The sequence below is a fragment of the Typha latifolia genome, chromosome 2 (genome assembly GCF_019914945.1).
Source record: "Typha latifolia isolate L0001 chromosome 2, TyphaL0001v2, whole genome shotgun sequence".
In the NCBI taxonomy this organism is placed as follows: Eukaryota; Viridiplantae; Streptophyta; class Magnoliopsida; order Poales; family Typhaceae; genus Typha; species Typha latifolia.
Window position 1 is genome coordinate 15,249,709 of NC_133087.1, and position 26,500 is coordinate 15,276,208.

At 37.3% G+C, this 26,500-nt stretch overlaps 4 protein-coding genes across 6 annotated transcripts; 2 read left to right on the forward strand and 2 right to left on the reverse strand.

The window, feature by feature from the left end:
- The first annotated feature begins 247 nt into the window (after nucleotides 1-247).
- On the forward strand, nucleotides 248-5,179 carry LOC140781466 (transcription termination factor MTEF18, mitochondrial). The gene is made up of 2 exons (XM_073127439.1): nucleotides 248-2,176; nucleotides 3,826-5,179. Exon 1 carries the CDS (start codon nucleotides 348-350, stop codon nucleotides 2,133-2,135), a length of 1,788 nt encoding a protein of 595 aa, XP_072983540.1. The 5' UTR covers nucleotides 248-347; the 3' UTR covers nucleotides 2,136-2,176; nucleotides 3,826-5,179.
- Nucleotides 5,180-5,296: 117 nt separating this feature from the next.
- LOC140781464 (anaphase-promoting complex subunit 8) lies at nucleotides 5,297-11,022 on the forward strand. Its single transcript, XM_073127438.1, has 4 exons — nucleotides 5,297-6,332; nucleotides 6,418-6,802; nucleotides 8,912-10,162; nucleotides 10,379-11,022. Exons 1-4 carry the CDS (start codon nucleotides 6,247-6,249, stop codon nucleotides 10,466-10,468), a joined length of 1,812 nt encoding a protein of 603 aa, XP_072983539.1. The 5' UTR covers nucleotides 5,297-6,246; the 3' UTR covers nucleotides 10,469-11,022.
- Nucleotides 11,023-11,123: 101 nt separating this feature from the next.
- LOC140781467 (uncharacterized Rho GTPase-activating protein At5g61530) lies at nucleotides 11,124-19,613 on the reverse strand. 3 transcript variants are annotated; one of them, XM_073127440.1, is made up of 10 exons: nucleotides 19,411-19,613; nucleotides 19,014-19,095; nucleotides 18,694-18,944; nucleotides 16,914-16,976; nucleotides 16,818-16,836; nucleotides 14,558-14,656; nucleotides 14,397-14,474; nucleotides 14,068-14,312; nucleotides 12,667-12,826; nucleotides 11,124-11,512 (listed from the first exon to the last, which is right to left on the reverse strand). In XM_073127440.1, exons 2-10 carry the CDS (start codon nucleotides 19,072-19,074, stop codon nucleotides 11,367-11,369), a joined length of 1,122 nt encoding a protein of 373 aa, XP_072983541.1. In that variant the 5' UTR covers nucleotides 19,075-19,095; nucleotides 19,411-19,613; the 3' UTR covers nucleotides 11,124-11,366. The 3 variants fall into 3 exon arrangements, with proteins under 3 accessions (XP_072983541.1, XP_072983543.1, XP_072983542.1); XM_073127442.1 differs by having other exon boundaries at nucleotides 19,406-19,601; XM_073127441.1 differs by having other exon boundaries at nucleotides 19,313-19,601.
- An 881-nt stretch (nucleotides 19,614-20,494) lies between these two features.
- LOC140781110 (uncharacterized) lies at nucleotides 20,495-24,706 on the reverse strand. Its single transcript, XM_073126915.1, has 4 exons — nucleotides 24,300-24,706; nucleotides 21,799-21,951; nucleotides 21,572-21,680; nucleotides 20,495-20,983 (listed from the first exon to the last, which is right to left on the reverse strand). Exons 1-4 carry the CDS (start codon nucleotides 24,624-24,626, stop codon nucleotides 20,781-20,783), a joined length of 792 nt encoding a protein of 263 aa, XP_072983016.1. The 5' UTR covers nucleotides 24,627-24,706; the 3' UTR covers nucleotides 20,495-20,780.
- Between the last annotated feature and the right edge of the window lie 1,794 nt (nucleotides 24,707-26,500).

Sequence of the window (26,500 nt, forward strand, 5' to 3'; positions counted from 1 at the left end):
TTTTTCAAAGTCCTTTTAACAAGGGAGGGATCTTCCCTATTTATTGTGAGTATTATGTTTATATCTTTTAGTTATATTCCACGTGTGTATCCGACTTTATAACCTTGTAATACTACCAGCTTTCTCTTTAATTAATAAAATAATAATAATTGTTCTACTGTCCAAGTAGCATTTACTCGTTACTCGTTACTCGTTACTCATGTATGTGTATATGTTTGGTATCTCAATTACTGCCCAAAGCCCATCTACTAGAGTCTAAACCCCAGCATCTCCATCCCAACCCTAAGGCTAAAACCCATTCGGCCATTCCCCTCTTCTCTCTCTCCTCTCTCATCCCATCATGCGTCATGCTCTTCTTCTTCTTCCACTCCTCCTCCCGTAGCCACTCTCACCTCTTCCTCTTCCTCCGCCTCCTCTCCTCTTTCCCATGTCCTTCCTCTCCTTCCCCTCCAAAGCTCAAGAACATCTGCTACCGCCACCGCTCCCGCGCCCTGGCTGACGCTCGCTTCGCCCTCACTGACTACCTCCACTCCACCCGCTCCCTCCCCTTCTCCCACGCCGAGCTCATCGCCTCCCACTCCCCATTCTCCCTCTCCCTTCTCGTCTCCCAGATCCCTTTCGACCCATCTTTACCCCTTTCTGACTTCCCCCGCGCTCTCCGCCGCTTCCTCTCCTACCGCCCCATCAACGAGTACGACTTCTTCTTCGAATCCATCGGCCTCTCTCCCTCTTCTCTCTCCACATCCGCCACCACCTCTACCTCCACCTCCACCCCCTCCTCTTCTTCGCTCTTCCTCGATCCACATCTCCTAGCGGCGGTCTCCGCCCTCGTCCACTTTGGCTTCCCCTGGGCCCACCTCGGCCTCCTCTACCACGGCGACCCTGCTGTTTTCCGCGCCGACCCCGACTGCCTCCTTACTCGACTCCGTGCTCTCGAATCACGTGGCCTCCACCGCGCCTGCGCCATCGCCGTCTGTCTCGCCTTCCCTGCTGCCCTCGTCCGTGACGCCGATCTGAACAGCGACCTCGATCTCCTCCTCGGCGATATCACATGTTTCTTCGCGGAATTTGACCTCAAGGGCAACAATGTAGATGCATTTCTCCAACTATGTCAAAAAATCCGGGTGTTATACGATACAGGTGCGGAGGTGGGGACCATGGGTGAGCTTATGGTAAGGAACAAGAAGATCTTTCTTAAAATTGAGAAATCAGCGCTGGCTCAAAAGTTGGGATTTTTTGCCCGATTAGGCATGAAGAGGGAGGAAGTAGGACGATTTGTGCTGCAAAACCCTGAAATTTTGGAGCTGGATCTGGACAACCCGAGCATTTCGATGCCAGGGTATCTGCGGCATATCGGATTGGGCCTAGATGAAGTGGCTGAGATAGCTTGGAGGTATCCCTATGTGATGGGGAAGAATAAGCTGGGTAATCTACCTGGATCGCTGCGTGCAGTGGGTCTCACTGAGTGGTTCCTCTGCAAGATTGTTGATGGTAATTACCACCTCCTCTATGCTGATTTTGTATCCTCTACTTCACATGATGCGAAGATCGAGAGTGAGTTCTTGCTAGGCATGGAGAAGGCAAGGATTGATAAAAAGGAGCCTTTTGTGGATAATAAATTGGAATTCCTACTAGGAATTGGGTTTGGGAAGAATAAGATCACGAGTCGAGCTGTTGCTTTGGTAAACAGCACGAGGTATCAGTTGCAGGAGCGTTTTGACAGCCTTCTTGAGATTGGGATTGGATACCCTACGCTATGTAGAATGATAAGTGCAACTCCCAAATTACTTAATCAGAGCAAAGAAATGATCCAGGAGAAGGTGTATTACCTCTGCAATGACTTGGGCTATTCATTAGAGTACCTTGATAGTTTCCCGGCATATCTATGCTTTGATCTAGAGAATAGGATAAAGCCCAGATATAGGATACTGAACTGGCTTCAAGAACATGGTTTGCTCAAGAAACCTTTTGCCCCTGCGACAGTCCTTGCTAATTCTGAGAAGAGATTCATGGTTAACCTTTACAATGCTCATCCTGCTGCACCTAAACAATGGTTGGAGTGCTTCTCTTCTAGAAGTCACAGGGACCACTACCACAAAAACCTATTTACTTCGCGGCCCGAAAATCACTGTTAGATGGTCAAAGTTACTTGAAATTTGCTGCAGTACAGTGAACGGTTAGTTGGTTACCATGTAACTTTCAATACTAGATACGGGTCATGACTTTGCCATTTGAGAAAGCTAACTTATGACTGTCAACAACAGATTTAATATTCAATCTCTTGGACCGGTCAATGCGATATGGATTTTATTACATACTGTAGGATGGAATCATGGAATATCATAAAAAGTTAGAATTATGTAGCTTGTCTTGTGGCTATAATTTGTATATTACATAACTTGAATTAATAACAATCCTGCTCCACTAATATGGATGTGATCTTCAGGTTTTCGAAAAGAAAGTAATATTTGATATGATACCTAGATCACATTTTTTAGGAGTTTTGATAGAGAAATGAGACTAATCTGGATTGCTTGTCGCCATCTCAATGTTATCTATTTCTCTGTAATTGCAATAGTGGAAATTTATGCCAATCATGACAGTCTTGTACTTATAGGACATGCATTGCATGAATAACATTTTTTTATACTAAAGGATCATGTCTTGGTAGCTACTTGTTTCTTTAGTTGTATCCATATGTAGAAGTAATTGGTTACCATTTCTTTTAGACTATCAGGATTTAGTCATATATTATAGGGGATTCTTTTTAATGGTTAGTCTACAGATAGATGTACATGTTGATATTTGTGTAATAAAATGTTTTGTAAATAGCTATGTTTTTTTTTTTAAAACTGTCACCTCTCACCTGTTGCACAGTGGGCTATTGTTTATAAAAGTTTTCTCGAAAAGCTGTGGACCATGATTTCCTACGACAGACAGATCAGTGGATCAAGCCCTCAGTATTTTCTTGTCAGCAAAGATTCTAGTTTTTCTTCTAACAATGGGATATCATAACTCATAAGTTGATAATAGTAATTCCTATCAGTAGATAGTGGAAATCTTTGGTGTCCATAGGAAGCTAGGTCATATACAAGTAGGTGGCCAGAGGTGAAGCAGCAACTAAGAAGATATATAGAAGCTCAAGCAGTAGCATAAGTGTTTGATTATTAATTTTGGAGGAGAGTGAAGCAAACCATTACATATTTGGTAATTTATTGATGGTTCACTATTTGAGACCTCAAAGATCTAGGATTTGGAATTACTTTTGGTTGACGGCAAGCTTTGTCTTTCTGAAATTGATACTTGTATATGGATGGCTTCTGTAGTATTTGGTGAGTAGAACTTTATCTGATGATATTAGAGTATGGTAAGGAATAAGTGTATACACTTTCTTGGCTGAGTAGTGGTTGCAAAAGCTATGATACGCTGCTGTTTAGGTTACTTTGATGCTGTTATACTGCAAACATTAATGAATCCCTTAACTCATTCAGTTCAGCTGATCCTGGGAAACCCCATAACTAATAACTCAATGATAGCCCTATGACCATATTTTAGTCAGCCCTAGCTAATTAAATTAGATCCTAAATCACAGTCATGTAATCACGATTCATCTATCAAGATTAACGGAGAACTGGCTATTTTCTCAAATTGATAACATTGGTTTCCAGGGAATTCTAGACGTGCTTATGACATCAGGTCATGAAGTTGATGGCTCCGCCAATTCTAAATTCATCGCTTCTCCTCTGGTGCAGAAAAAATCTAAGCAGAAAGCATGTCATCATTCAATAATTTTGCCCAATAAAATGTCTCTTTATCTTCCTCCAGGAAATTGAACCGTTGTGCATAACGCTTGATCTGCTTAAAGCACTGCTCGTGAAAATTCGTCATATCTTGTCTTCCAGGATGTCAATGAATCATGATAATATGCCCCGCTGACTACAAACCATGTGGCTTTTCATGTTGCTGATCAGGTTCTACTTTTGGTTCTTTTGTTCGCTCTCATTTTGGTTCTTGTGACCCAACACTAATTGAACAATATCACAACCATCTATACTGTACGTGAATAGCTCAGTACATTGTAATTGAACCTTGGGCATTAAGGTGGAGTGACATTATCTCTAAGCAGTTACATTTCAGAAGCCTACAGGTGCATCCTGCAATGAGTTTTAACTACTGCAGGTATTTACAAGTCATCTATGATCTTGCTTTCCAGGTTTCAGATCTGAAGTCTCTTATTTCCGTTAAGTTCTATGTTTTGTCACTTTGTGAACCATAACAATCTTAGTCATTAGAACGATGTTATTTTGCATCAATGAACAATGTATGTGATAGATCCAATATGACTACTTACATACACACTTAATGTGTGAATGCATTATGATCCAGAACAATAAATGTACGGCTACTTTAAATGCCAAAAAGCAAACTCTTTCATGCAAATTTGAAACTTCAATATGTTATCTTGCTCTGCCATAGTAGTGACTGGTAATTTCTCTGAGTATCTTTGCAGTATTTGCTGCTTAGTGTGTAAACATCTATCTGCAAGCAAGTTATGTATTACTGCATAAAGGAAATATCAACTGCTTCCTTTCTGCTGGAGTTTCAGTCTGTTGCCATATGAATAGCATCGTGCCTGATACATGGTAAAGACTCCCTGATGTTGCTTGGCTTCAGTTGATACTTAATGATGAGCATTTTAGTCCAATGCGTTGATCCAGTAAAGTTTACCACAATGCTCAATATTTACCTGCTGTGTCACATGTATCCAGTTTACTTCACGAGTTGCTCAATGGGAACCCTATGAGGCATCACTTAATGATGAGAAGGCTTGTGCTCCTTGTGATCACTGATTCAAGTGGTAATAATCCTTCATGAATGAGGATAAGGTTGCATAGATCTCACCTCTTTTTGACTCTGCATTGGTAAAAGCCTATTTAGCTGCTCATTGGAAAGATGGCCACTGGATGGAAAGCTACCATAGGTCAGTATTCTTTATAAATTGCCCTCTGGTGGATTCTTGTTCAATGTGTAAATACATCGTCTGTCACTCTATTGATTAGGAATTGTTGAATTGGTTGTACTTTCTGAATTCGAGGAATTAGTTTGTCATTAACCTGTATGAATTATCAATCAATTAATGTATCTCCCGCAACTACTGATGCTGTAGATTTTTATGACATTTTAATTCTCTCTCATGCTCTCTTTTGCAGGTTGTATAACCTGTAAACTAATCTCCTTTATTAGCTTCTTTTCTTACTGTTAACATGCACAAGTGGGAGGTGCAGTGGTTAACTGCAGCCAATTATGGTTTATTGAAGCGGTGAACACCTCAATTCATTAAACTTGAATTCTTTGCTCACCTTTCATTGCCAATAGGCAATAGCATCTGATCTAATCTAAACAAAAGTATATGCTTTTGTTCTCTCCTCTTATCTTCTCACTAAATTTTTAGCAAAATTTATTTTACATCCAACCTTTTTAATGTGATTGCAGTTTACACAATATTTACAGATTGCACTTTGTGCGTTACATCAAATATTTGCATAACATGCTTTGGGTTATATTAACAGTAGCAGATGACATAGGAAGGGAAATATTCTGCCTAGTTTAAACTACTTGTCTACTAAAATGACTGAAATGTCATTCCTTTTCTTGTTCTTCTTATACTCTTCTTGGCCTAAATATTTCAATGCTGGAAGACAACCCATTTAACGTTCTACCTGAAATTCTCGAGAATCATATTTTAGTTTCTAAAGATGAATTAATTAGATAGAAATTCCCAGTGTGGGATATATATATATATATATATATTTTTTTTTTTTTTTTTCGTTTGATATTTAATTGATTAATTATTATTGTGTTTTAGGTAAGAATTTGGTCAAGTTTAGTTAAATAAATTTAAAACGTAGGATGGGATTTGCAAATCTTAATTATATAGTGTATAAATAATAAATCGCAAGTGTTAAATGCAAATCTCCCGTTATTTTCTGAAAATTTAAGTGATAAACTTTTTATTTTTTTATTTTCAAATCCGATCAAATTAACTCATTATTGGTTATCGAGTAAATGAAGACCGTTTGCAAAATAAATAAATAAATAAATAACTTGCTAAACTTTTTCCAATTTCCCCCTCTTCCACTTTGATAAAACTTTTCAATTTCCCCCCTTTTTTGCCGCTCTCGCCATTCTCCAAAACTCACTGCTTTCCCACACTCTATCTCCCTCCGATTACCAAATCCCGAAACGATGACTTTCCGAGAGAACTACCGCAACGAGCTCCGCGCCGCCATCCGCCAACTCAGCGACCGCTGCCTCTACTCCGCCGCCAAATGGTAAGCTCCCTAATCCCTCTTTCCCCTCTACTGCCCTACGCTTCCCCATCTCCATCTCTCTAACTCTCTCTTGCCTCTTTGTTAGGACGGCGGAGCTCCTCGTCGGAATCGATCCCGACGCCCCTCCCTCCTCCTCCTCCGGTGCTTCCGCCTCCCGCGCCACCCCATATTCCTCCTCCTCCGGCACCGGCGGCGGTCGGACCCTCCACCTCCACCGCCACCGCGAAGGATCCACCTCCCGCCGCCGGATCCGATCCGGCGCCGTTGACGTCATATCCACACCCCTGGCCGGGGTATCCTACGTCAGCACGCCGATCCCTGACGATGGCGATGGGTTCGATGGCAGCGGCGATGCCTACCTCCTTGCTAAGTCTTACTTCGACTGCCGAGAGTACCGACGGGCCGCCCATGTCCTTAGAGGTCAGGCCGGGAGGAAAGCCGTCTTCCTCAGATGCTATGCCCTCTACATGGTAAAAGATTTCTCATCTTCGTGCTTCTTGATTGATAGGCTTGTCAGGACGCTCTCATTTTGTTTGACGAAATGCATCACTGAAGGCTTCGTTCAAAATCATAAATTTAATTGTTTCAGAAATATATAGCTCTGTCTGCAAATAGTTTTGCTATCTTTTGAGCAAATCATTGCGCTCTTTGGGGATCCACGCAACATCCTTTGCTAATTATTGTTTGGGGGTAGCTACATCAGACGTGATGTTGCACTTCATACTTTGCCTCGCCTGCTCTTAGAAGCTCTTTGCTTGTAAGTGCTGCAAGTACAAATATGTTTAATTGCTCTGCATCTGCATAATTTTATATGATATTTGGGCTTTAAAGAGGAGTATTTCTCCACACTTTAGACATCAAATTACTCTCTAAATTTTTATTTGTATCACCTTACCTCCCTTGTGGTTTAAACTAATGTGAAACAGTTAACTATTCCATCCAGACTTAACAGAAAAATATTAAAAAAATTATTAGAGGGAATTTTCGAACACAATGAATATTTAAATATCAGAATTGTCTTCTCTTTCTATTTAATTTATTCATAGTATTCTATTCCTCAAATTTTAAAACAAAATGTACTCTCATACATTTTCAACCTTCCTTATTTTTTCCTTTCTAAGATTACGTGCCTCAAATCTTAGTTATTATTTAATTATCACAATGTATCTCTTTTTAAATATATAATCATAGAATAAAAAATTTCAATCATCTTAAACTATGGCTTGAAAATTCATATTTAATCAAACAATGGGATTATTAATATTATGGGGATATTACGATGTTTTGTATTTTCTCTATCAAGTTTGGATGGAAAAATTAATCATTTTATATTAGTCTAAACCACAGAAAACAAATTGTTACAAATAAAAATTCGGAGGGTTAGTTTAATTTTAGGCATAAACATGGAGTAATTTAAAATTTACCCTTCTATTTTATCTTTTATTTCCTTAACCCTATTCTCTAAGTCAAATAGAATGCTCAAATAGTTCAATATATGCATGGAATTCAAGCAACAATATATGGGCCATAATAAAAAGTTCCATTAAGTTTAGCTATTTTCTTTCGGAGGCTTTGTTGGAGACGACGACATGCTGGGAACCAGCAAAAGTGTAAATCAAAAGAAACCAAAACATACAAAAGGGGATGATGTGGATATGGAGATGTATTGCTCCAAGAGCCGTATAGAGCTCCTAGCATGTTACCTAGCGGTAACCAAGATAAGCATCATCTATAACATTCAATCAGCTTGCTTTTTTTATTTTCCAAATCGTGCTTACACCTTTTATATATACCTCTTGGTGGCTCTTCAAACTTGCAGCTCATGACCTTTAGCCTACAGCAATTTGTAACTCTTAACTCTTTAGTCTTGACATTCATGACTCTCACTGTATTTGACTCTTGAACTTCTCATGACTCGTGAATCTTGAATATTCACTAAAATATACCAAGCTCTTCCTTTATCCATTGATAGAGAATAATCTTTATCTTCAGTTCTTCAATCTTGGCAGTTTCAGATTTAGATAAATTTGTAGACTACCTTGGCTCGTTGCAGCTTGACTTACTTATTGATCTCCTGATAGTGAAAAAGTAGAATACCTTTTATGCACGAGGAGGAAATCACTATGAAATGGTACAATGTATCTCACCTCTACTCAAGCTGGCCACTTATGGATTATTAAGAACAAATCAATTGCTTCAATATTTAATCTAAGATATGCTTCGGTTTGTTTCCTCTGTATGGTCATGTACATATGTTGCTATATTGTCTCAATGTGATCCTATTTCAGTAATTTTTATGGTTTCTGGTGCTCTTAATAATGATTCACATCTATGCTAAACTGATCAATAACTGCAATATGCCATTCTCTTAGGAAAAAAGAAAAAAAGAGGTACTAGGTTGATTTGCCACAAGCAAGTGTGATGCAACTTTATCATCCTTAATTTTGTAAACTCTACATATACCCTCTATAATTATGTATTTACGTATTTTACCTTGGTTGAGCTATTTGGCATCTTTATAATTCTTTCTGCTAGTTTATTTGTCGTACTGGAAAATCTTTTTTCTCCCCATATTTCAGGCTGGAGAAAAGCGCAAAGAGGAAGAGATGATAGAACTTGAGGGACCCTTGGGCAAGTGCAATGCTATGAATAGTGAACTGGCTTCATTGGAGAGAGAACTATCAACATTTCGCAGAACTGGTGCCATTGATTCCTTTGGTCTGTACTTATATGGCATTATACTGAGAGATAAGGGATGTGAAAGCCTTGCTACATCCATTCTCGTGGAATCTGTCAACAGTTACCCCTGGAATTGGAGTGCTTGGTCAGAGCTACTGTCTCTATGCACTACTAGTGACATTCTAAACAACCTGAATATCAAAAATCACTGGATGAAGGACTTTTTTCTTGCCAATGCATATCAAGAACTTAAGATGCATGAGGAAGCTTTGAGAAGATATGAGTGCTTGATGGGTGTATTCCGGTTCAGTGACTACATCCAGGCTCAAATTGCAACGGTGCAGTATAGCATGAGGGAGCTTGACGATGCTGAGGTGATTTTTGAAGAGCTTCTCAGGACCGATCCTTATCGTGTGGATTCAATGGACATTTATTCAAATTTACTTTATGCAAAAGAAAGTTTGTCTTCTCTGAGTTTTCTTGCTCACAGGGTATTTTTGACTGATAAATATCGACCAGAGTCTTGCTGCATCATTGCAAATTACTATAGTTTGAAAGGACAACACGAGAAATCTGTTCTGTACTTTCGGAGAGCATTGAAACTTAACAGGAAGTATCTCTCGGCATGGACGCTTATGGGTCATGAGTATGTTGAGATGAAAAATACACCAGCTGCAATTGATGCCTATCGGAGAGCTGTTGACATAAATCCTAGGGATTACCGTGCCTGGTACGGTCTGGGACAAACCTATGAGATGATGGGGATGCCTTTTTATGCGCTTCATTATTTTAAAAGGTCATCATACTTGCAGCCTAGTGATGCCCGGCTTTGGATTGCTATGGCTCAATGTTATGAAAGTGCTCCACTTCAGATGCTTGAGGAAGCCATCAAGTGTTACACAAGGGCTGCAAACTGTAATGATATGGAAGGGATAGCCCTACATCAGCTAGCAAAGTTGCACAGTATTCTTGGGCATTCTGAACAGGCTGCATTTTACTATAAGAAAGATTTGGAGCGCATGGAAGCTGAGGAGAGACAGGGGTCGAATATGATTGAAGCTCTGCTTTTCTTAGCTAAACACTGCAAAGCTATGGAAAGATTTGATGAAGCAGAAGTCTACTGTACAAGACTCCTAGACTACACTGGACCTGTATGTCTTCTCATCATTTATTTATCGAACTATTTAACAAAATGAAGAAAATGCAGAAAGTTTATTTTCAAAATCCCAGAGTTACTGGACATACTTGCGATGTTCTTTTCCCTCTAGTTCTTGGTTAATTTTGAAGAAAGATAATAGAAATTATTCTATATTAAAATTCTGGGAATTCTTGCTGATTTCCTGATATGTTTCCTACTAAACTTGCAGGAAAAGGAGACAGCCAAAACTATTCTGCGAGGATTAAAAATAGCTCAATCTGGTTATCCGTTGATGGATGTTGACCATTTTGCTCCTTAAACTTTACCCTCATGTATCTTCAATCTCAAGGGCTCATGAAATTGTGTTAGAATGGGAGAAATCAAAGGTTGCCAATTTACCTTCTACGAAAGGTAAAACTTTGCAACAGCTGGAAGTTAGTCATCAAATGAGGTTTTCCAGAGTTCTGTCTTCTGACCTAGATGCCTGTGAAGTATGATCCGCTTGAAGCAGTCTACTGAAGCACTTTTAGAGTCACTATGTTTAGCCTTTTGCTAAGGAGGCTTCAATGTGCCTGGAGATGTTGATCTATTTTGATGGAGCTGCTGAAGCTTCGTAACCAGAAGCACAAATCAACTGCATGGTACAACATGAAACCAAGCATTCGTTTAGGACCGGCACTGCATGTTGTGTGATGATGTTAAAAGTTAATTTTCTAGTATGATTTAAGTTACCAAGGGAAGAATCTTTCTAGCTGATGATGCTCTTTGTTGGAGTGATTTGCAGATGTTAGATGTTCGATATTACTCGCACCTTATTTTTGTGGCAATTCTGATATTCTAAAAAATGTGATAGTAATTATGATCTTTTTGAAAGTTTCCTGTGACACTTATGTAAAGACCCCAAAAAGAAACAATTAATTAACACCGACTTTTTTCATTATGGAACACAACTCTGTTATTTAATTATATCCAAATTGAAATCGTCAATGCTCCAAATATTATTAGTATCCACTGTACAATATCAACAGTCTATGATCATCAACAAGATAATCAATTAAAATATTTTATGATACATCCTAGTAATCAAAATTAGTAAAACTCCAAAACTGTCCTGTGAGCTTTATCCAATAATTTCATCCTAATAAATGTTCGATGCAGAGATAGGACTGCCCGACTCCTAAACGAGGAACTACTAGAACAACCGACCATGGGATAAATCACCTCCATACAGTTTCATTCGCATCTGTGAAGATAGCATTATGATGTTCGATGAGGCATTGGATAGCCTCAATGGCACCATAATCGGGGGGGAAACCATCATCCAATGGTATCTGGGAAGAAGCATCAGCACCGTCATCTTCATCTGCTAAGAAACAGCAAAGATGTTAGCACTGCAATTAGTTTATCCCCATTAACCACGGAAGTCTTATCCTTCCCAACTTTGGCATTGTGTCATCTTCATCTTTGAATATATTTTTGAGGATTTATCAATTTTACTGTAGAGATCATAAACCCTGTTATATAATGCAATTTCATGCTGTTATTTTACGAAATTATATTGATTTGAAGGTATTAAACTTCCTAAACTGCTTCTTTTTCATTCAGTCCAGCTGAACAAAGTGATGAATTTTGCGAGAAAACCATTAACAAGAATTATAAGACTGCCATCAACACGTTGTTATGTTGTTTTTTAAGTTTTAACCATTTATCTCTTCATTTCTGGTCTGATGATACATTTCAGCTAAGTTGTTTTTGGTAACATGACTGATATGGTTATATATTATTTTGAATAGATTTGGTTATGCTTACTTATAGTTTGTTTTCTTAAACTTTGACTTAGTATCACTTTGCCCCTCAACAATGAAAGAGGTGCGAGTGTTATACTTTAGATGTTATAATGAGTAATTTGTTCACTTCATAGTTGAGGGTAGTTTTATCATAAAATAAAAAAGGTTGAGAAAAGCAATGTGATACTTAGTCAAAGTTCAAGGGGGCAAAATGTAATTAAGCTATATGGTTATGTTAAGTCATGGCTATAGTTGGCTCATGGGAAAAGCTGAGCCAAAACTCTGATTATAACCAGGATAATAGAGGGCTTCATTTAGATATGATGAAAATACAGGACTTGAGCCATAGAGTTACTATAAACCACCTATCTATTCAATAAGAACCTATCTGTTCCAAGTAAATTCACAAATAATCAATAAAAAGTATCCTCATAATATCCTATAGTTTGGGAAAAAAAAAGTTGTTCATATGGCTTTTATGCATAGGTAGAAAAAAAGAGAGAGAGAGAGAGAGAAGTTTATTTAGTTTAAAAAGAAAAAAAAATTAAAATATTCTTATCGACTTACTTGAGATTCCAAATATACCTAAAATATGAGTTAAATGATAGCCAACTAGCCAAGTTAAAAGAGGCATCTAAATAATGCTAAAATGTGGCGGTGAGGATATGCAAAACCCAAAAAATTATTCTGATGTCCTTTAGTAGATTTTAGGAAAAAAGCCCAAACTTACCCAAATATTTATCCCATTCATTATTGTTTGGTGCTAGATCCACAATCTTGGGAGGACCCCTGAATGTACACCTAAGGTGACTGCGTAAATCGGCTCCAGAATCATCTTGCTGCCACATAATCAAAGGTGCGAGCTCCACAGCGAGGCTATGAGCATCCATCTGCATTTGAGTAAAAAAACTGATCAAACACACAACCCAAATATCGAAAGAACATCTCATGTTAAGAGCGTCTCAAATGCAAGTTTCATGGGTTAATGAGTGTAGTGAAATTGGATAAGGCAAAAGATCCTACACAACATTTATACGAGAACATGAAAGAGATAAAGATAAAACTAAGCAAGGATAGTAACAAAAATTTCATTTTTCAGTAGAATAATTAATTGGGTTTGACAAGTCCCAGAGCATGGTTAGTTTCAGTACAAAGTCAAGTTGGTCAATGGTAGTACTGTTACGACAACAAAAAAATAGTTAGACTGATTGTTCAAATAAATTGGCTACCAGTAATTGTTAGAAAAGATTAAGAAAATCACCTTATAAATGACAAAGTAAAAGAGCAAATATGAAGTCATCGAATTAAACTGCTTTCACAAATCATATATGCACATTAAATAAACTAAACAAAACTTGTGCTGCGTTCTATTAAATCTTTTAAAGGAAACTAGGACAATTATGAACTATTTACTCATCATTTAACTCATATGTGTTCAAAGATTACTCCTTACATACCATGATACAAATGTAGCAACACAAAGGGAACATGTATGCTTGCACTCGAGCACACAAAGCTATCTTTAAGAAAAAGTGCCTTTCTGCATACATAGTGTGAGTCACTTGAGTGCCCATTTGCATCAAGTATAAAAACTAGATAGAGGTGTATCAGCTTCTACATACCAAAAATTGTTATTTTAATAAAAGGTTCCTTTATTGCACCAATATGGCAGGAGAACAGAATATCCGATTTGATAAAAATTGGTTGAACTGGAAATCTTAATGATTCAACCAACTCTCCAACTAGAAGAAATTTCTCATTAAGTTGCAGCAACCACTAGGATATCCCTTACACATCCAAAAGCTTATCCTACTTTCTAATGTATAAATCTCGACACTTATCCTACTCTTTTCAGAATTATGTGTGAACCAATGGTCCCCTTTGATGGGGAATATTATATATGGTATACGAATAAAGCGAATAAACTATAGAAAGGAGACTACATTGTTAAGTGAGGGCTTCTGGCTCCTCAAAAGAACAGAGCAGGAAGAAACTCAACCATTTTTCCAAAGTTTCTGGATGTCTAGTTTTATTCCTTTAGTGTGAACCAGAGTCCCCTTTAGATAGGAAATCTTTATAGATTTTTATGGACATGAATAAAGCAAAAATGAAAACAAAGAAAATAGACTACCTTGTTGAGAGACAACTTCTGGCTCACTTGAAGAAGCAGAGCAGTAACAAATTCCAGTGTCATGTAACTCACATTTGGAAGATTCTTCAAAATGTTTCTCATATCATGTATGTTACTCCTTGCATCTCTAATCTTATGATACAGAGAAAATGTAGTAAGTGGCTCAGGAAGGCTAGCAAGATAACACTTAATCAGTGCAGCCACATCTATTGGGTTTACACCCTCTGGTAACGAAGCATTCCAATCTGTGAAAAATAAATCAAGATATTATATTCAAGATTGTGTATTAAACTATTAACTGCACAAAACGGAAATAAAATAATATCTACCTTGGTTGTAAAGTGCAATTAATTGCCGAATGACTTTTCTATCACCTTCGGATCTGAACAAGTACTCAGATTTCAATCCTAGGTCCAAAGGATTCACCATCAGCACACAGTATTAGCTAAAAAAGGAAGTTATTACTTGTGAACTCATAACTCAATGTCACCTGATATGATTAGATTATCCGCACATCTCACAAGTACTTGAGGCACGGGCCTAGAAGAGTGTTGCCGCTGCACAATGATCTCAATCGGAACACCAAAAACTGCAAATGTCGGAATAACATTACCTGTATCGTATTCCTATTTCTTTCGATATTTAAAATGATACACTTCACTATTTGAAATGTCAATCATCCTAAATTCAAGCTTAATCTTAAAGCAATAAATCTGAGGTTGGTAAAATATCATACATATTGCACTAAAAACCAAAGAGAGTCAAGGACTCACAATCTAGTGTGTCAGCAACACACTGGCTCAGCACAGCACGTTAGTGTGTCACCAACACACTGGCTCAGCATGGGACGTACCTCAATATGCGCCATGCTAAGCCAAGGCCACACTCCCCGTGTCTTTGGCACCGAAGTCTTTGATCTTAACTAATTCAGATGTGGTATTATGGAGCAAAATATATATGTATGCAAATTGCATTTGGCATTTACTCATGTTCTTCTTAATATCCAGAAGAAGTACTCTAAAGTGTAAAACATTTTGCATATGAATGAGGAGCAACGCACTTCCCAAGTTTCACAGAACTCAGAATGACTTTTTTTTTCTTTGTTTGGATCGTAGATTTTATTATACTAGGTCACAATATTCAAGCTATGTTTTGGAGAATTTTAGTTTTTTACAAAAGCAGTTGAATTACATAATAGAGTTCCTATACTATATACCCTATGTGATTATAATTAAGTCAGTTTTTCTTATGCTATACCTCTGTCTTTTGACCCTTTCTTTATTATCAGAAAGTCCATTTGTCGTAAGTGTCAAAATCACGTTAACTACTAAAGATGAACATTCATTTTCTAGAAAAGCTGATAGCAAGATTTTAGGTCTGCTAGAATAGCAGGGGAGCAAATCATCAATTTGACGATATCCTTCCAGAATATACTCCATCATAAACCAAGGAGAACAATTTTCAAGTTCATTATAAGACTGACTGTATATTAGGAAAGGAAAAACACAAAAATGTAAAAGCTTAAATATGGTACATAGTCAATCTGATGCATTAAGATAAATTATATACTGATCCAAAAAAAAAAGTGCGAGTTCCAACCTTAAATCGGTATGTATAGGCTCAGAGAAAGCAAGTAAAAAAGAAAATAATTTTAAGAGGAGCCTAAAATTTGGTAGAAATAAAAACAAAAATACAACAGGCTGGAAGATGAAAAATAAACTCTACTGATTGATGTGGGCACCATCTTCAATTTGACCAAAATAAAATTACTTGAGTCCAATTTTGGTCTAATTGAGCTAATTAGGCTCAACTTATTTTTACATTTAATTTGTTAAGTTAATTTTTAATTCAAATAATCAATTGAATTAGTCAATTGATAGGTATGGTAAGCCTATATGTGGGGGATGTCCGCATTGAATTATTACCCAAATTGGGTTAGTCAATTTAGGCAAGACTTAATCAATTAGTATCCTATTAGGAAATGAATTCCTATTAGAATCTCAATTGATAGTTATGGTAAGCTTATATGTAGGGGATGTCTACATTGATTTATTACCTAAATTGGGCTAGTTAATTTATGCAAGATGATCAATTAGAGTCCTATTAGAATCAGCTAAAATCAAAGTTGTTAACTTATTTAAGGGTTATTGTATGAGAAACAAGGAACGATTGGGAACAAAATTTATTTGAGATCTCTCACTTTCTACCCTGTGGTCTTTTTCTTCTCTCTCTCTTGCCCTCCCTTTCTCCTACTCCATCGTAAGATTTTTCTCTAATCTCTTCTACTTCCTTTCTAAACTTCTCTCCTTCTTCAATCTCTACTTTTTCATTGGTTACTGCTGCTGTCCAGAAGATTTCAGTAGTAAAAAAGAATCTTTGAGTGCCCAGACGTGAAGAGAAGGACTTGGTTTTAAAGTAAAAGCACTACTATTCCATTTATTGGCAAATCTAAACTCTAAAGTCTTTTCTTACACCATATTTTAGGCCTTTCTACTATCGACATACATATTTGCGAGTTGAGAAAACTACTGCCTTATCTAAGTGGTTTTCTCTCCTTCCATCTAGTAGTGATCATTTTAATCAATTAACTTATTATCAGTTATTGCTTACTATATTTTATTTTAGTTACTTGTTTGGGTCGATTGTTCTCCAAAACATTGCATTCATACTAGATTTGCATCACTGATCCTCATAAGGGTTCACAACAACAGAACATTTTTTTAAAATGAAGGCAATGAACTGAGACTCACCATCATTGCTTGCAACTCCCTGCAAAATTTAAATAATCTTAGATCAGAAAGGATACAACTGAATAAAGACCCATTTATTTAGTTTAAATGACAAACCTTTTGCCATCGTTCAATATTGTTCAGAATATTCTTACTTTTATCTGCAGTCTTCTTTGCAGCCTGGAGGGAAAAAAGATTATATCATCGACATTAATTAATAGTTCATGAGCTACATCCTAAAAAATGAATTTATATTTTAAAGAGAAGACTGACATGATGTAGCAAAATAAGAGAAGCACATGGAATCAAGATTAAAAAAGATAAAATGAAATATAAGAACAAGACAGCAATGATATCATAATAGTTCAAAGATTAAGCACAGTTCTGTCATGCATTAGAAAGAACATGCCCATTCTTAGAATACTATAGCTAGTATTCATAAAGTCAGCCTGTTACAACTACTGGAAGGGAATTGTGTCCAAAACACCAACAGAAATTGCTAATGCAATTCTAGAAACATTGAAACGACCCAGAAATTCAAGGTTCTTTTTCTTATCAACATATAAGCGTTGTATAGGCATGGCACATTCATTAGACATCTTAACATAATTGAGCTCTACAGGGTCTAATGACTCTGTGGCATAAGCAGCTATGCAATATAAAGTAAATTATGAAAGGTCATATGGGTCTCCGAATTACCAAAGGATGTTTGAAGAGAAAACATTTTGTATTGCAACTAAAAGATCCAAGCAAGACACCCCAAAAAAGAAGGTAAAAACAGATAATTCAAGGTTGTACTGATATAGATGTTGGTCTGATGTAATAATCTAGATCAGGTCAAATTAATTGGAATTCTTATGTCTATGTACACTAGTTTTTACAAGAGAATCAAACATCAATTTAGTTATTTACATATTATCAGCACAACATTTGACAATTGGAACAAGATCTACTTCATTCAAAAGTCATCTAAGTACATGATTTGACCAAAATAAATGAACAAAATATGGAATATCTATGAAAAATCAATCTCTTAGCATCTTTCTATATGGTCTTGAAAATCTTGTAGTGTCACTACACTGGGTCCTGCCACACTTCCTATCTTTCCATAGCACACATGCAGTACTGTACCATTCTGAAAGTTGATTCTTCAAGAAGGATAACTAATCTAAGTAAAATGATGAAGTCACCCACAGATGACAATCGATAATTCATAGATGGCTATGTAAGTGAAATATAAAGAGTATCCAAAAATCTATCACAAAGGTTCACGTTTTCATGAAGACGTCTTCATCTAAGGCTGATATACATTGAATAATATAAGAACATCTTTTTTATATACACTTAATTCATTTCTTAATGTCGAAAGTACATAGACAAACAACATTGAAAAATAAATCAATAATCATCTGGAAAGAAAAATGATTGTCTCTTCATAACATGTTGATATTTGAAAGCTCTATGGCAAAAATAAGCGGAACTGTCAAAGACCTTGATATTTGCAACTTCCAAAAAATCATGTTGAAACTACAACTTTCAGAAGAATTATTGTTGTCCATAGGATGTGCATGCGGATATCAAACTTTGTGAATTTTTAAACCATGTATTTTGATCCCCATGCTTCATTAGACTGCAAAGAGATCATATTCTAGAGGTTGCTTCATCACACAGAATTTTTTATTATCAAATATATACTTCACTACAGAATTAATGTGCCCTAAAATGAGTTCCCATGAAGCTAGAGTTACATGGTATCATAATTCAATCTCCACATTACAGATTAATTTTCCTGATCAATTTGCTCTACTATTTGAGCTGAAAAACACTTCATACCACAATTTTATACATTGCAATAGAGGAAAAGTACCATAACGTTTGAAAAATCATGAAAGTCTACCTCTTCAACTTTCATCTTTCCAACGACAACCTTCTCCTTCGTCTCTGAGATGCCCTTCCTCAGAAGCATCCCAGTTGAAGCGGCAGCAGAGATGAGCCTTTCTTGCATACTCTCTCCTGGTGATCCAACTGAATCCCGTTGCCTCGCTTCCTGAAACAATAACCAACGGCTCTTCACCATTGACCCAACCTTACCGGCAACATCAGCGGCATTTTCGCCTGCAGATTGCCCAGCTTGCCTAAGCTTGACTCCTGCACCAAACCCTATGACCTAAGAACCAAATAAATCAAAAGAACCAGGGAGTAATCAATTTGAATTACCAGAGGTAGATAAGAATCCAGAGGCCTTCTCACGCCAGCGAGGTGATGCCTCCATGGGCATCAGAAAACACCGGCACGAACCCTAACAGAAAGAACACAACAATCGCAGATCAGAAAACCCTAAAAATCGGTGAAATCAATAAAAAAGAAACAAAAAGAATCGAATCGTAAATCCAAAGTCAGCATCAAACAAAAGCAAAACTCCAATTGATCCAGGAAAAAGCGGACCGGCAGGGAATGGAATCAGAGAGAAATAAAAAATAAAAAAAGATCGAAACCTTACAGAGAAAATCACCTACGTCTAAAAGAAGTATTATCCAATCCCACGAAGTAAATCGGCGATGGAGATGAGACGATCTGGGAACCCTAGAAACTACGACGAGATACCCGACCTTACCCTTCTCGGGAAGCGGAGATCAAGGGGACGGAGGGAAGAGAAGAGAAGAGAGAGCGATCTCGGCGCTGGACTCCGCAGCCGTCACAATCGCACGACCGCTCCTTCCCGTGCGCTGGCCTGCCTACAAGGATCCTCCGAGACTTGGTGGTTGGGCACACGACTGGGGTTTTCTTTTATATAAAAAGAAAAAGAGAAAAAAAAAACTTTTAAAGAGGGTTTGCGTCTCTGGACTTATAACTCCAGTTGGCGACCGGTATGTTTTCTAGTCAACTGGAATAACGGTAGCCAGTGGCGTCTGCTAGTTCTTGGATCTATTATGCAGCACTCACACGTGTCGCTCACGTGCAAAGAATTTTAGGCCTCTATTTTACAGCTGTAATTTTCCTACTGAAGAGGTTTTGACCAAACTACTCTAATTATTGTCACATATGCTCCACTTAAATTAATTTATCGAACTACTATAATTATAATTGTTATTACATGAATGCCATGTCAGCGAGATAAATCATTATTTTTCAATGGGTTTCTAAAATAATTTATATAGTAATATGCTTAAACAAATCTACATGGTTCTTACGTGGTAAAAACTATAATAGTTTGATAAATAATTTATAGGCTATAGTACAGTGGTAATAAATTTTAGGAGAATTAGTATGTCGGTCAAAACCTCCTCTAAAGTTCCATCCTTGAGTGTTATGATTTATTTCTTCCTCTAAAGTTCCATCCTTGAGTGTTATGATTTATTCCTTGAGAAGATTAACCATTTTGTCTAGCTTACTTATCACGCAGCAGTGAGTGATACAAATTAGTTTTTGTTAAATATAAACTTGTTTAATGGCTTCAGATTAGTGTTGGTTAACAACTAGGGTTAAATTTTGGCACCGGTACCACCAATAGAAACCCTACAAGGGTGATATCATATGAATTATGTTGTCAAATAGCAAAGAGAGAGAAAAAAATATATACATGCAAACTAAAATATAGGTTTAACTATAAAATTGCTCTTGTGAACTTTGATGTATTACTTTACTCCCTCAATTAAGCCCAAAATATATAAACAAATAAGCACATTTACAAGCAAATATAGGATACGAAATTGAACCTGTAAATCCAATCATCTTCCTTTTATACACCAACAAAGGAATAAAGGGGGCGAAAAGGAAGAATCTTCTTACAGAAGAATATGTTTATACTGACATCTGAAATCCAGCAACCATAAAAGGAAAAAATGAAAGCATTTCTGACTAAAATAAATAGCCAGAGAGTTCAAGAACCACCACATGAGAATAAGACTTCATTGGGTTTACAGACCAAGCATTACAGATAAGAGAGGAAGCTTGTGCGGAAGAATGTCACCCACCCTCGCAGCATCAGATTCCTTCGCTCTCAGGAGTAATAATATAGTGTACACCCGTTTGACCGTTCTTGGTTAGAACTATGAAGTTTTCAGCAGTAAATGGTTGTGTAGGAATAAATGATATCTGTCTTTGAAGATGAGAATATGCACAGTATTCTACTTCATAAATTTCAACATCGTTCTGAAACGAAGAGGCTGAGACCCCAACACCTTCACCTGCAAATGAGAAGATGGTTGTGTAGTTGCTGTCCAAAAAGGAAGAAGAAAAAGAAAGGAGTAAAAAGAAGTATGAGTCTAACAAATATGGACATAACAAGCACTTCTAAGAAAAGGGGGAAACTTAATTGAGGATAAGGTAATTAGTCATGGCACCTCTCAGCCACCTAAAAAGCTAAAACAACAGCAACAGGGAGTTAATCACTCAGCAAAGACCAAATTGTTTCTTTTGGTATTAATGGAGAACTCTGGTGAACATATGTTGTTTCACTACCACTTTTCTGTAATTTCCTGCCAGATTACAGACTGAAGTTTTCCAAGAGATAACAACCACTTTCATGAGTTAGTGGCAGTATTTAAGCAGGAGCTTGTATCCAGACTCATCAGATTAAACCTGACTGAGTTAACTTGCTCGGTGGGTCCAAACAATCTACCAAAGATAGACTTTGACCGACCAGCAGAAACAAACCAGATATGTCAGGCGGAAAGTGAACCAAGTGAACTAAAAATAAGTGAAATTTGTTTATCCTCAACAAATTGTAAATTGATTCTCTGCTGAAGAAACCTAACATCTAATTTTGGACTTACCATGTGTAACCAGAAGCAAGTTCTCGTGAGGATATTTGTCAGCAAGTGCCTGAATAATACCTTCGTATCTAATTCTTGCATCCATGACAGATTCACCCCATTGTGGCATCTGCAACAGTCCAAAGTGTAAGTTCTCACTCTTTCTGCTAGTAAAATACAAATTTCAGAACAATCTCTCAAATGGTATATACACATGCAAAATATCATAGTGAACAGTAAGTTTAAACCTCTTGGTAGACACGCTCTACAGAATGATCTATAGTTCCAGCTGGTAAAACAGCTTCAAGTTCCAATAAATCAGGGAACCACTTCCCATCTTTAGGAATCACGCCCATTACTTGAGTGTTCAGCATCTCACTTAATCCATACTCAATTGAGACCTGTAGAGTGGAAAAACAAGAGTTCAAGGATATGATGAGAAGTGTGATATAGTATACAACTGATAAGTGATAATTACATACACAAAATCTCAAGTTCAACAACATTTGCAATTTGTGAAACTGGCTTTAGTAAAAACTCAAATAAGACATTGACTGTTTACCTCCGTTTGTCAGCTGTATCAACTCAATGTTATTCGTGGCAATACTAAATCAGCTAATCTGTTCATACCTTATAAACACAATTTGTTTTTAAGCAACAAAATATTGTGCATGGTCATGATCACTCCTCATATATAAGCAAGGCAAGGCAAGTATAGGATGGGTGGTAATTGATTCAATCATAAATCCCAATTTCAACCGATCCCAATCCGAACTAGCTAGTTTTGGCACTGCAGCAATTGCTGCACAAAGAGAGAGAGAGATAGAGAGAGAAAGAGCAGAGAACAGTTAGAGGGATAGGGAGGAAGAAAGACTTTTAAGCTTTATATGTGAGTAATTATTATTTTCTTATTTTTTTATAATTTTTTAAAAAATTTTAAAAATTTCTCAATATTTTTAAATAATATTTAAAATTTTATTTACTTAAATAGTTTGATCCAATATGGCCAATACGTATCATTTTTTCGGATGACCAATACATATTATTTTTTCGGATGGCCAATACATATTATTTTTTCGGATGGCCGATACTGATTTTTGAAACCTTGGTTAAGACAAAATACCACAACATCAAATTCATATAGAACCAACGCATCTCTTCATTGAAAGAAGGTAGGATAATTGCTTAATCCATAATATCTACCCATTTAATGCTAGTTAGCATTTCCTCCGGCAAAGAAGATGGTAAGGCTATCATTACCAAGATAAGAAGGGGACATAACAAAAAAATATGGCACCTCGCATTCTGTCTTAACTAGACAGGTTACAAAAACCAAATCAGCGTAATATCATGCTTCACTTGTTGGCCCATCTTTATTGTATCATTACAACAACAATAACCAATCCTTTGGTCCGATCTCTTTGGCATATATTTGGAATATTTTCTACTTTCTTGACAGAAGCTATACATTTTCTGTCAAGCTGCGTAGCATCACTCTCTTCCTTTATCCAGTTTTGGTATCAGCTGTTGAAAGATACAATGTCAAATGTGCACAAGCGGAATTATCATTATCGTATAATGATATGATTAGTCCATTGGTTGACAAATCCTCAAACTTTTGAAAGCAGCAAAATTATCCCAAGTCCCAAGGATGTGGAAGGAGCTTCCACAACAAACATGACCGGACAACAGTCAAGCCTCAAGCCTCAAGTCCCAACTATTTGGGTTCCTATAATGTGTTCCCTATAGAAAAAAAAATTATGAAGCAAGGGAGAAATTGTTGTTGTTAAATTCAGCCTTTACTTGTTCACAAATTGGAGGGAAGAATGAGAGTGCAAGCAGGTTTTGCAACGGAATATTGTATTTCATAAATTAGGGATGGACATTATGTCAGAAAGAATAGCCATATATGCATAAAAGGTGAATAAGCAGTATCACAGCATGCTTGCAGAAATTTAAGGAAAGACCGTTATATAGAAGTAGATAATTAACTATGCATAAGACAAAAGCCTTTGATAAATTATGGAAGCAGCTTATTGTTCTAGCAAAGAATAGCAAATCCAAGTGATACTAAGAATATTGGAAATTTTATCTCCTATCATAATAGAAAAGTATAGGAACATATTATCTTCGTTTGCTAGACTTACCTAAACTGAGGCAAACAAAGAGTTTGGATTGGATAAGTCGATAAGAAATATTAACAACTTTTGTTATATTTAATCATTTTAGTTTAAGTAAGAAAGCAATCAAACGAAAGAACATTTCACAAAAGCTACCAAACCACTTAAGGTAAAAGAGAGTGAAATTTTCTTGATCATTAATGTACTTTTCTTCTAGTAATACGGTCGGCATCCATATCACAAGAGACTTCATTTAGTTGAGGAAATATTTCATTCTCTATGACGATTAGCATAGAATGAGGCAAAAGGTACCCAAACAGCATCTTTACAAAGCCAAACCAGAATCACATTCTACCTATACCAATGTCCGCCATGTCTTCTTTATCACTATCTTGTCAATATAATTTGCGTACTTTGCTTCCACATCGAATCACTTCACTCGGCGTGAGAACGACGTTAATCTGATTGGTAAAGGGATTTATTCTAATTACCCCAACTCATCTCAGATCAACAATGTTTTAAATATGTATCTTAGTATCCATTTGCGTATAAAAAGTTGAATCGACCCGCAAATCTATCTATAATAAGAAATGCAACCCATTGAAACACCAAAAGGGAGGAATGGAGACCTTGACACGGGAGGGATCGATGGCGGCGCCGCGGCTGGTCTCGAGTGCGAGGAGGGCCGCGGGGTCGTCGATGACAGAGCAGAGTGCTGTGACGACCTCTGCGGCGGTCTGGAGGCACCGGACGAAGGGGGAGACGATGACGCGGTGGATGGGGAAGCCGACGCCACGGAGGCGCTTCCCGGTCGTCCAGGCGCGGATCTTGCCGGTCTCCGTCAACGGCGGATCCCACGGCCGCGGCGCGTGGAGAGGCCACAGAGGCTCCGCGTGGTCAATACGGTCGCCGTGCCTCATCACCAACACGTTCTGCGCTCGCTGCTTCTCTTCCATCTCTGTCTCTCCCTCTCCTCTCTCTGCCTTCCTTCGCTTCCCTTTTGATCGCTGGGCACGGTTACGGCCATACGGATTTATACACAATGAAAAAAAAAAAGGGGTGTTGAGTGTTGACTAATATTAATAGAATAAATATAGACGTTTATTAAAAATAATATTACTCTATCATGTAAAAAACTGAAATAATGAACACTTTTTATATCTTTATCTCATCTTAAATTTGTAATACGAAAATGGATTAATTACACTTGAATCTCATGAACACAAGGCCCTTTTAACTCGGAACAAAAGAATATCAAAAAAAAAAATAAAAAAAATAAAAAAAAATTCTAGTTATATGTAAAATAATTATTAGAGCATCTAAAATTAATCACACAATGATTATATAATAATTTTAAGTAAGGAAAGGAGGCATCTCGAAAGTCTAAATATAGTTACTGCTAAAAAATAAATATAATAATTTTATCATGATTCTCTTATGCTGGGGATTTGATTCGGTGGGCCTGAGATCGATTTCTGCGTGCTTTAATTTGTTGTAGACTGTGACTAAGTTGCGGTCTTCCGTGTCACACACGTGGCCGAACTACTTGTCTCTTTATTGCAAGGGCATATATATATATATATTGCCAGCTCTACCTAGGGATGAATTCATTCGACGCTCGATAATTTTTATTATATTTTATAGGTCCAACTTAAAGATACTTGTTATAGACAAAATTATAAATAATATATTTTAAAAAAATATTAATTAATTTTTATATGACAATGATACAGTAAAAATATACATCTGTTCAATATATTTGTTGTATCTTTGTTATTTGAAATTTGATTGATATTTAAACACTTTAAAAGCTTATTAAATTATATGTGGTTTTGTCTCTAATTAAGATCTTCAAATCCGATCTGTAGTTCAATTAAATGCGTCGGAAAAAGTAATTGTTAGAAATAAGTTTACCAATGCATCTAAAAATAATATCGATTAAAATTTTAAAAATAATAAATAATAAATAATTAAATATATGGTTAATTACGCTCTCACTCTATGTACTATACTCAGTTTTCATGCAAACCCTATAAACTCTTTTAAGTTACAATATCTCTCATAAACTTTGAATCTAAATGAAATGGCAAGTGGGGTGATGGAATGCAACTAATGACTATTATACCCCTAATATATATATATATTACATAATTGCCCTTAACTTAATCTTCTTCCTCCTTCCTCTATTATCCCCTTCATTCCCTCGAGATTTGCGCCTCCCTCCCCTCCTCCTTCCTCTCTCCCCGACCATCACTCCTCTCCATCTCCTCCGTCTTTCTAGTGCGAGCATGGAAGACCCTCCTCTCCTCCTTTGTTCGATCTGAGTTCGCCATAGTGCGTGACTTCACCTATTTCGCGCCGCCATCCTCGCTGCCCTTCTTGGTCACCCTCCTCCTTTGTCCAATTCGAGTCCTCCATCATGCGTGACCTCGCTTTCTCTACACTGTCGTCCTCATTCCCCTTCTTAGCCGCCCTCATCCTCTGTCCAATATGAGTCCTTCATGGCGCATGACCTCACCCGCGCTGCACCGTTGTCCTCGGCCACCCTCACTCTCACCGCCCGTGGCTACTCTCGCCCTCACCACCCTCGACCCCCCACTCCCACTTCACATGGCCGCCCTCAACTTCTTTGGCCACAACAAGCGGAAGCTCCTCTTCAAGGAACAGACAATGCTCCGGCACTACCCCTCAATATCTTAGCCAGCTGCACGACGCCTTAAGCCCCTCGCCCGATGGTGAGGCGAGGAAAGAGGGAGGAGGGGAAGCTATATTTAAGTCTAAATTAATTCTCCTAATTTAATTAAAGAGTAATAAAAATATATTTAAATCT

Bases quoted from the DNA above. Each gene is read 5' to 3' on its own strand.
- LOC140781467 (XM_073127440.1), bottom strand. From the start codon at position 19,074: ATGCCCATGGAGGCATCACCTCGCTGGCGTGAGAAGGCCTCTGGATTC. The intron at 16,977-18,693 runs GTAGACTTTCAT...TTTTCCCTCCAG, and splicing joins GAAAGATGAAAGTTGAAGAG to GCTGCAAAGAAGACTGCAGA. The intron at 12,827-14,067 runs GTAGTCTATTTT...ACTCAAATGCAG, and splicing joins AGAAGTTGTCTCTCAACAAG to ATGGATGCTCATAGCCTCGC.
- LOC140781466 (XM_073127439.1), top strand. From the start codon at position 348: ATGCTCTTCTTCTTCTTCCACTCCTCCTCCCGTAGCCACTCTCACCTC.
- LOC140781464 (XM_073127438.1), top strand. From the start codon at position 6,247: ATGACTTTCCGAGAGAACTACCGCAACGAGCTCCGCGCCGCCATCCGC. The intron at 6,803-8,911 runs GTAAAAGATTTC...CCCATATTTCAG, and splicing joins GATGCTATGCCCTCTACATG to GCTGGAGAAAAGCGCAAAGA. The intron at 10,163-10,378 runs GTATGTCTTCTC...CTAAACTTGCAG, and splicing joins TCCTAGACTACACTGGACCT to GAAAAGGAGACAGCCAAAAC.
- LOC140781110 (XM_073126915.1), bottom strand. From the start codon at position 24,626: ATGGAAGAGAAGCAGCGAGCGCAGAACGTGTTGGTGATGAGGCACGGC. The intron at 21,681-21,798 runs GTTTAAACTTAC...GGACTGTTGCAG, and splicing joins TAGAGCGTGTCTACCAAGAG to ATGCCACAATGGGGTGAATC. The intron at 20,984-21,571 runs GTAAGTCCAAAA...TCTCATTTGCAG, and splicing joins CTTGCTTCTGGTTACACATG to GTGAAGGTGTTGGGGTCTCA.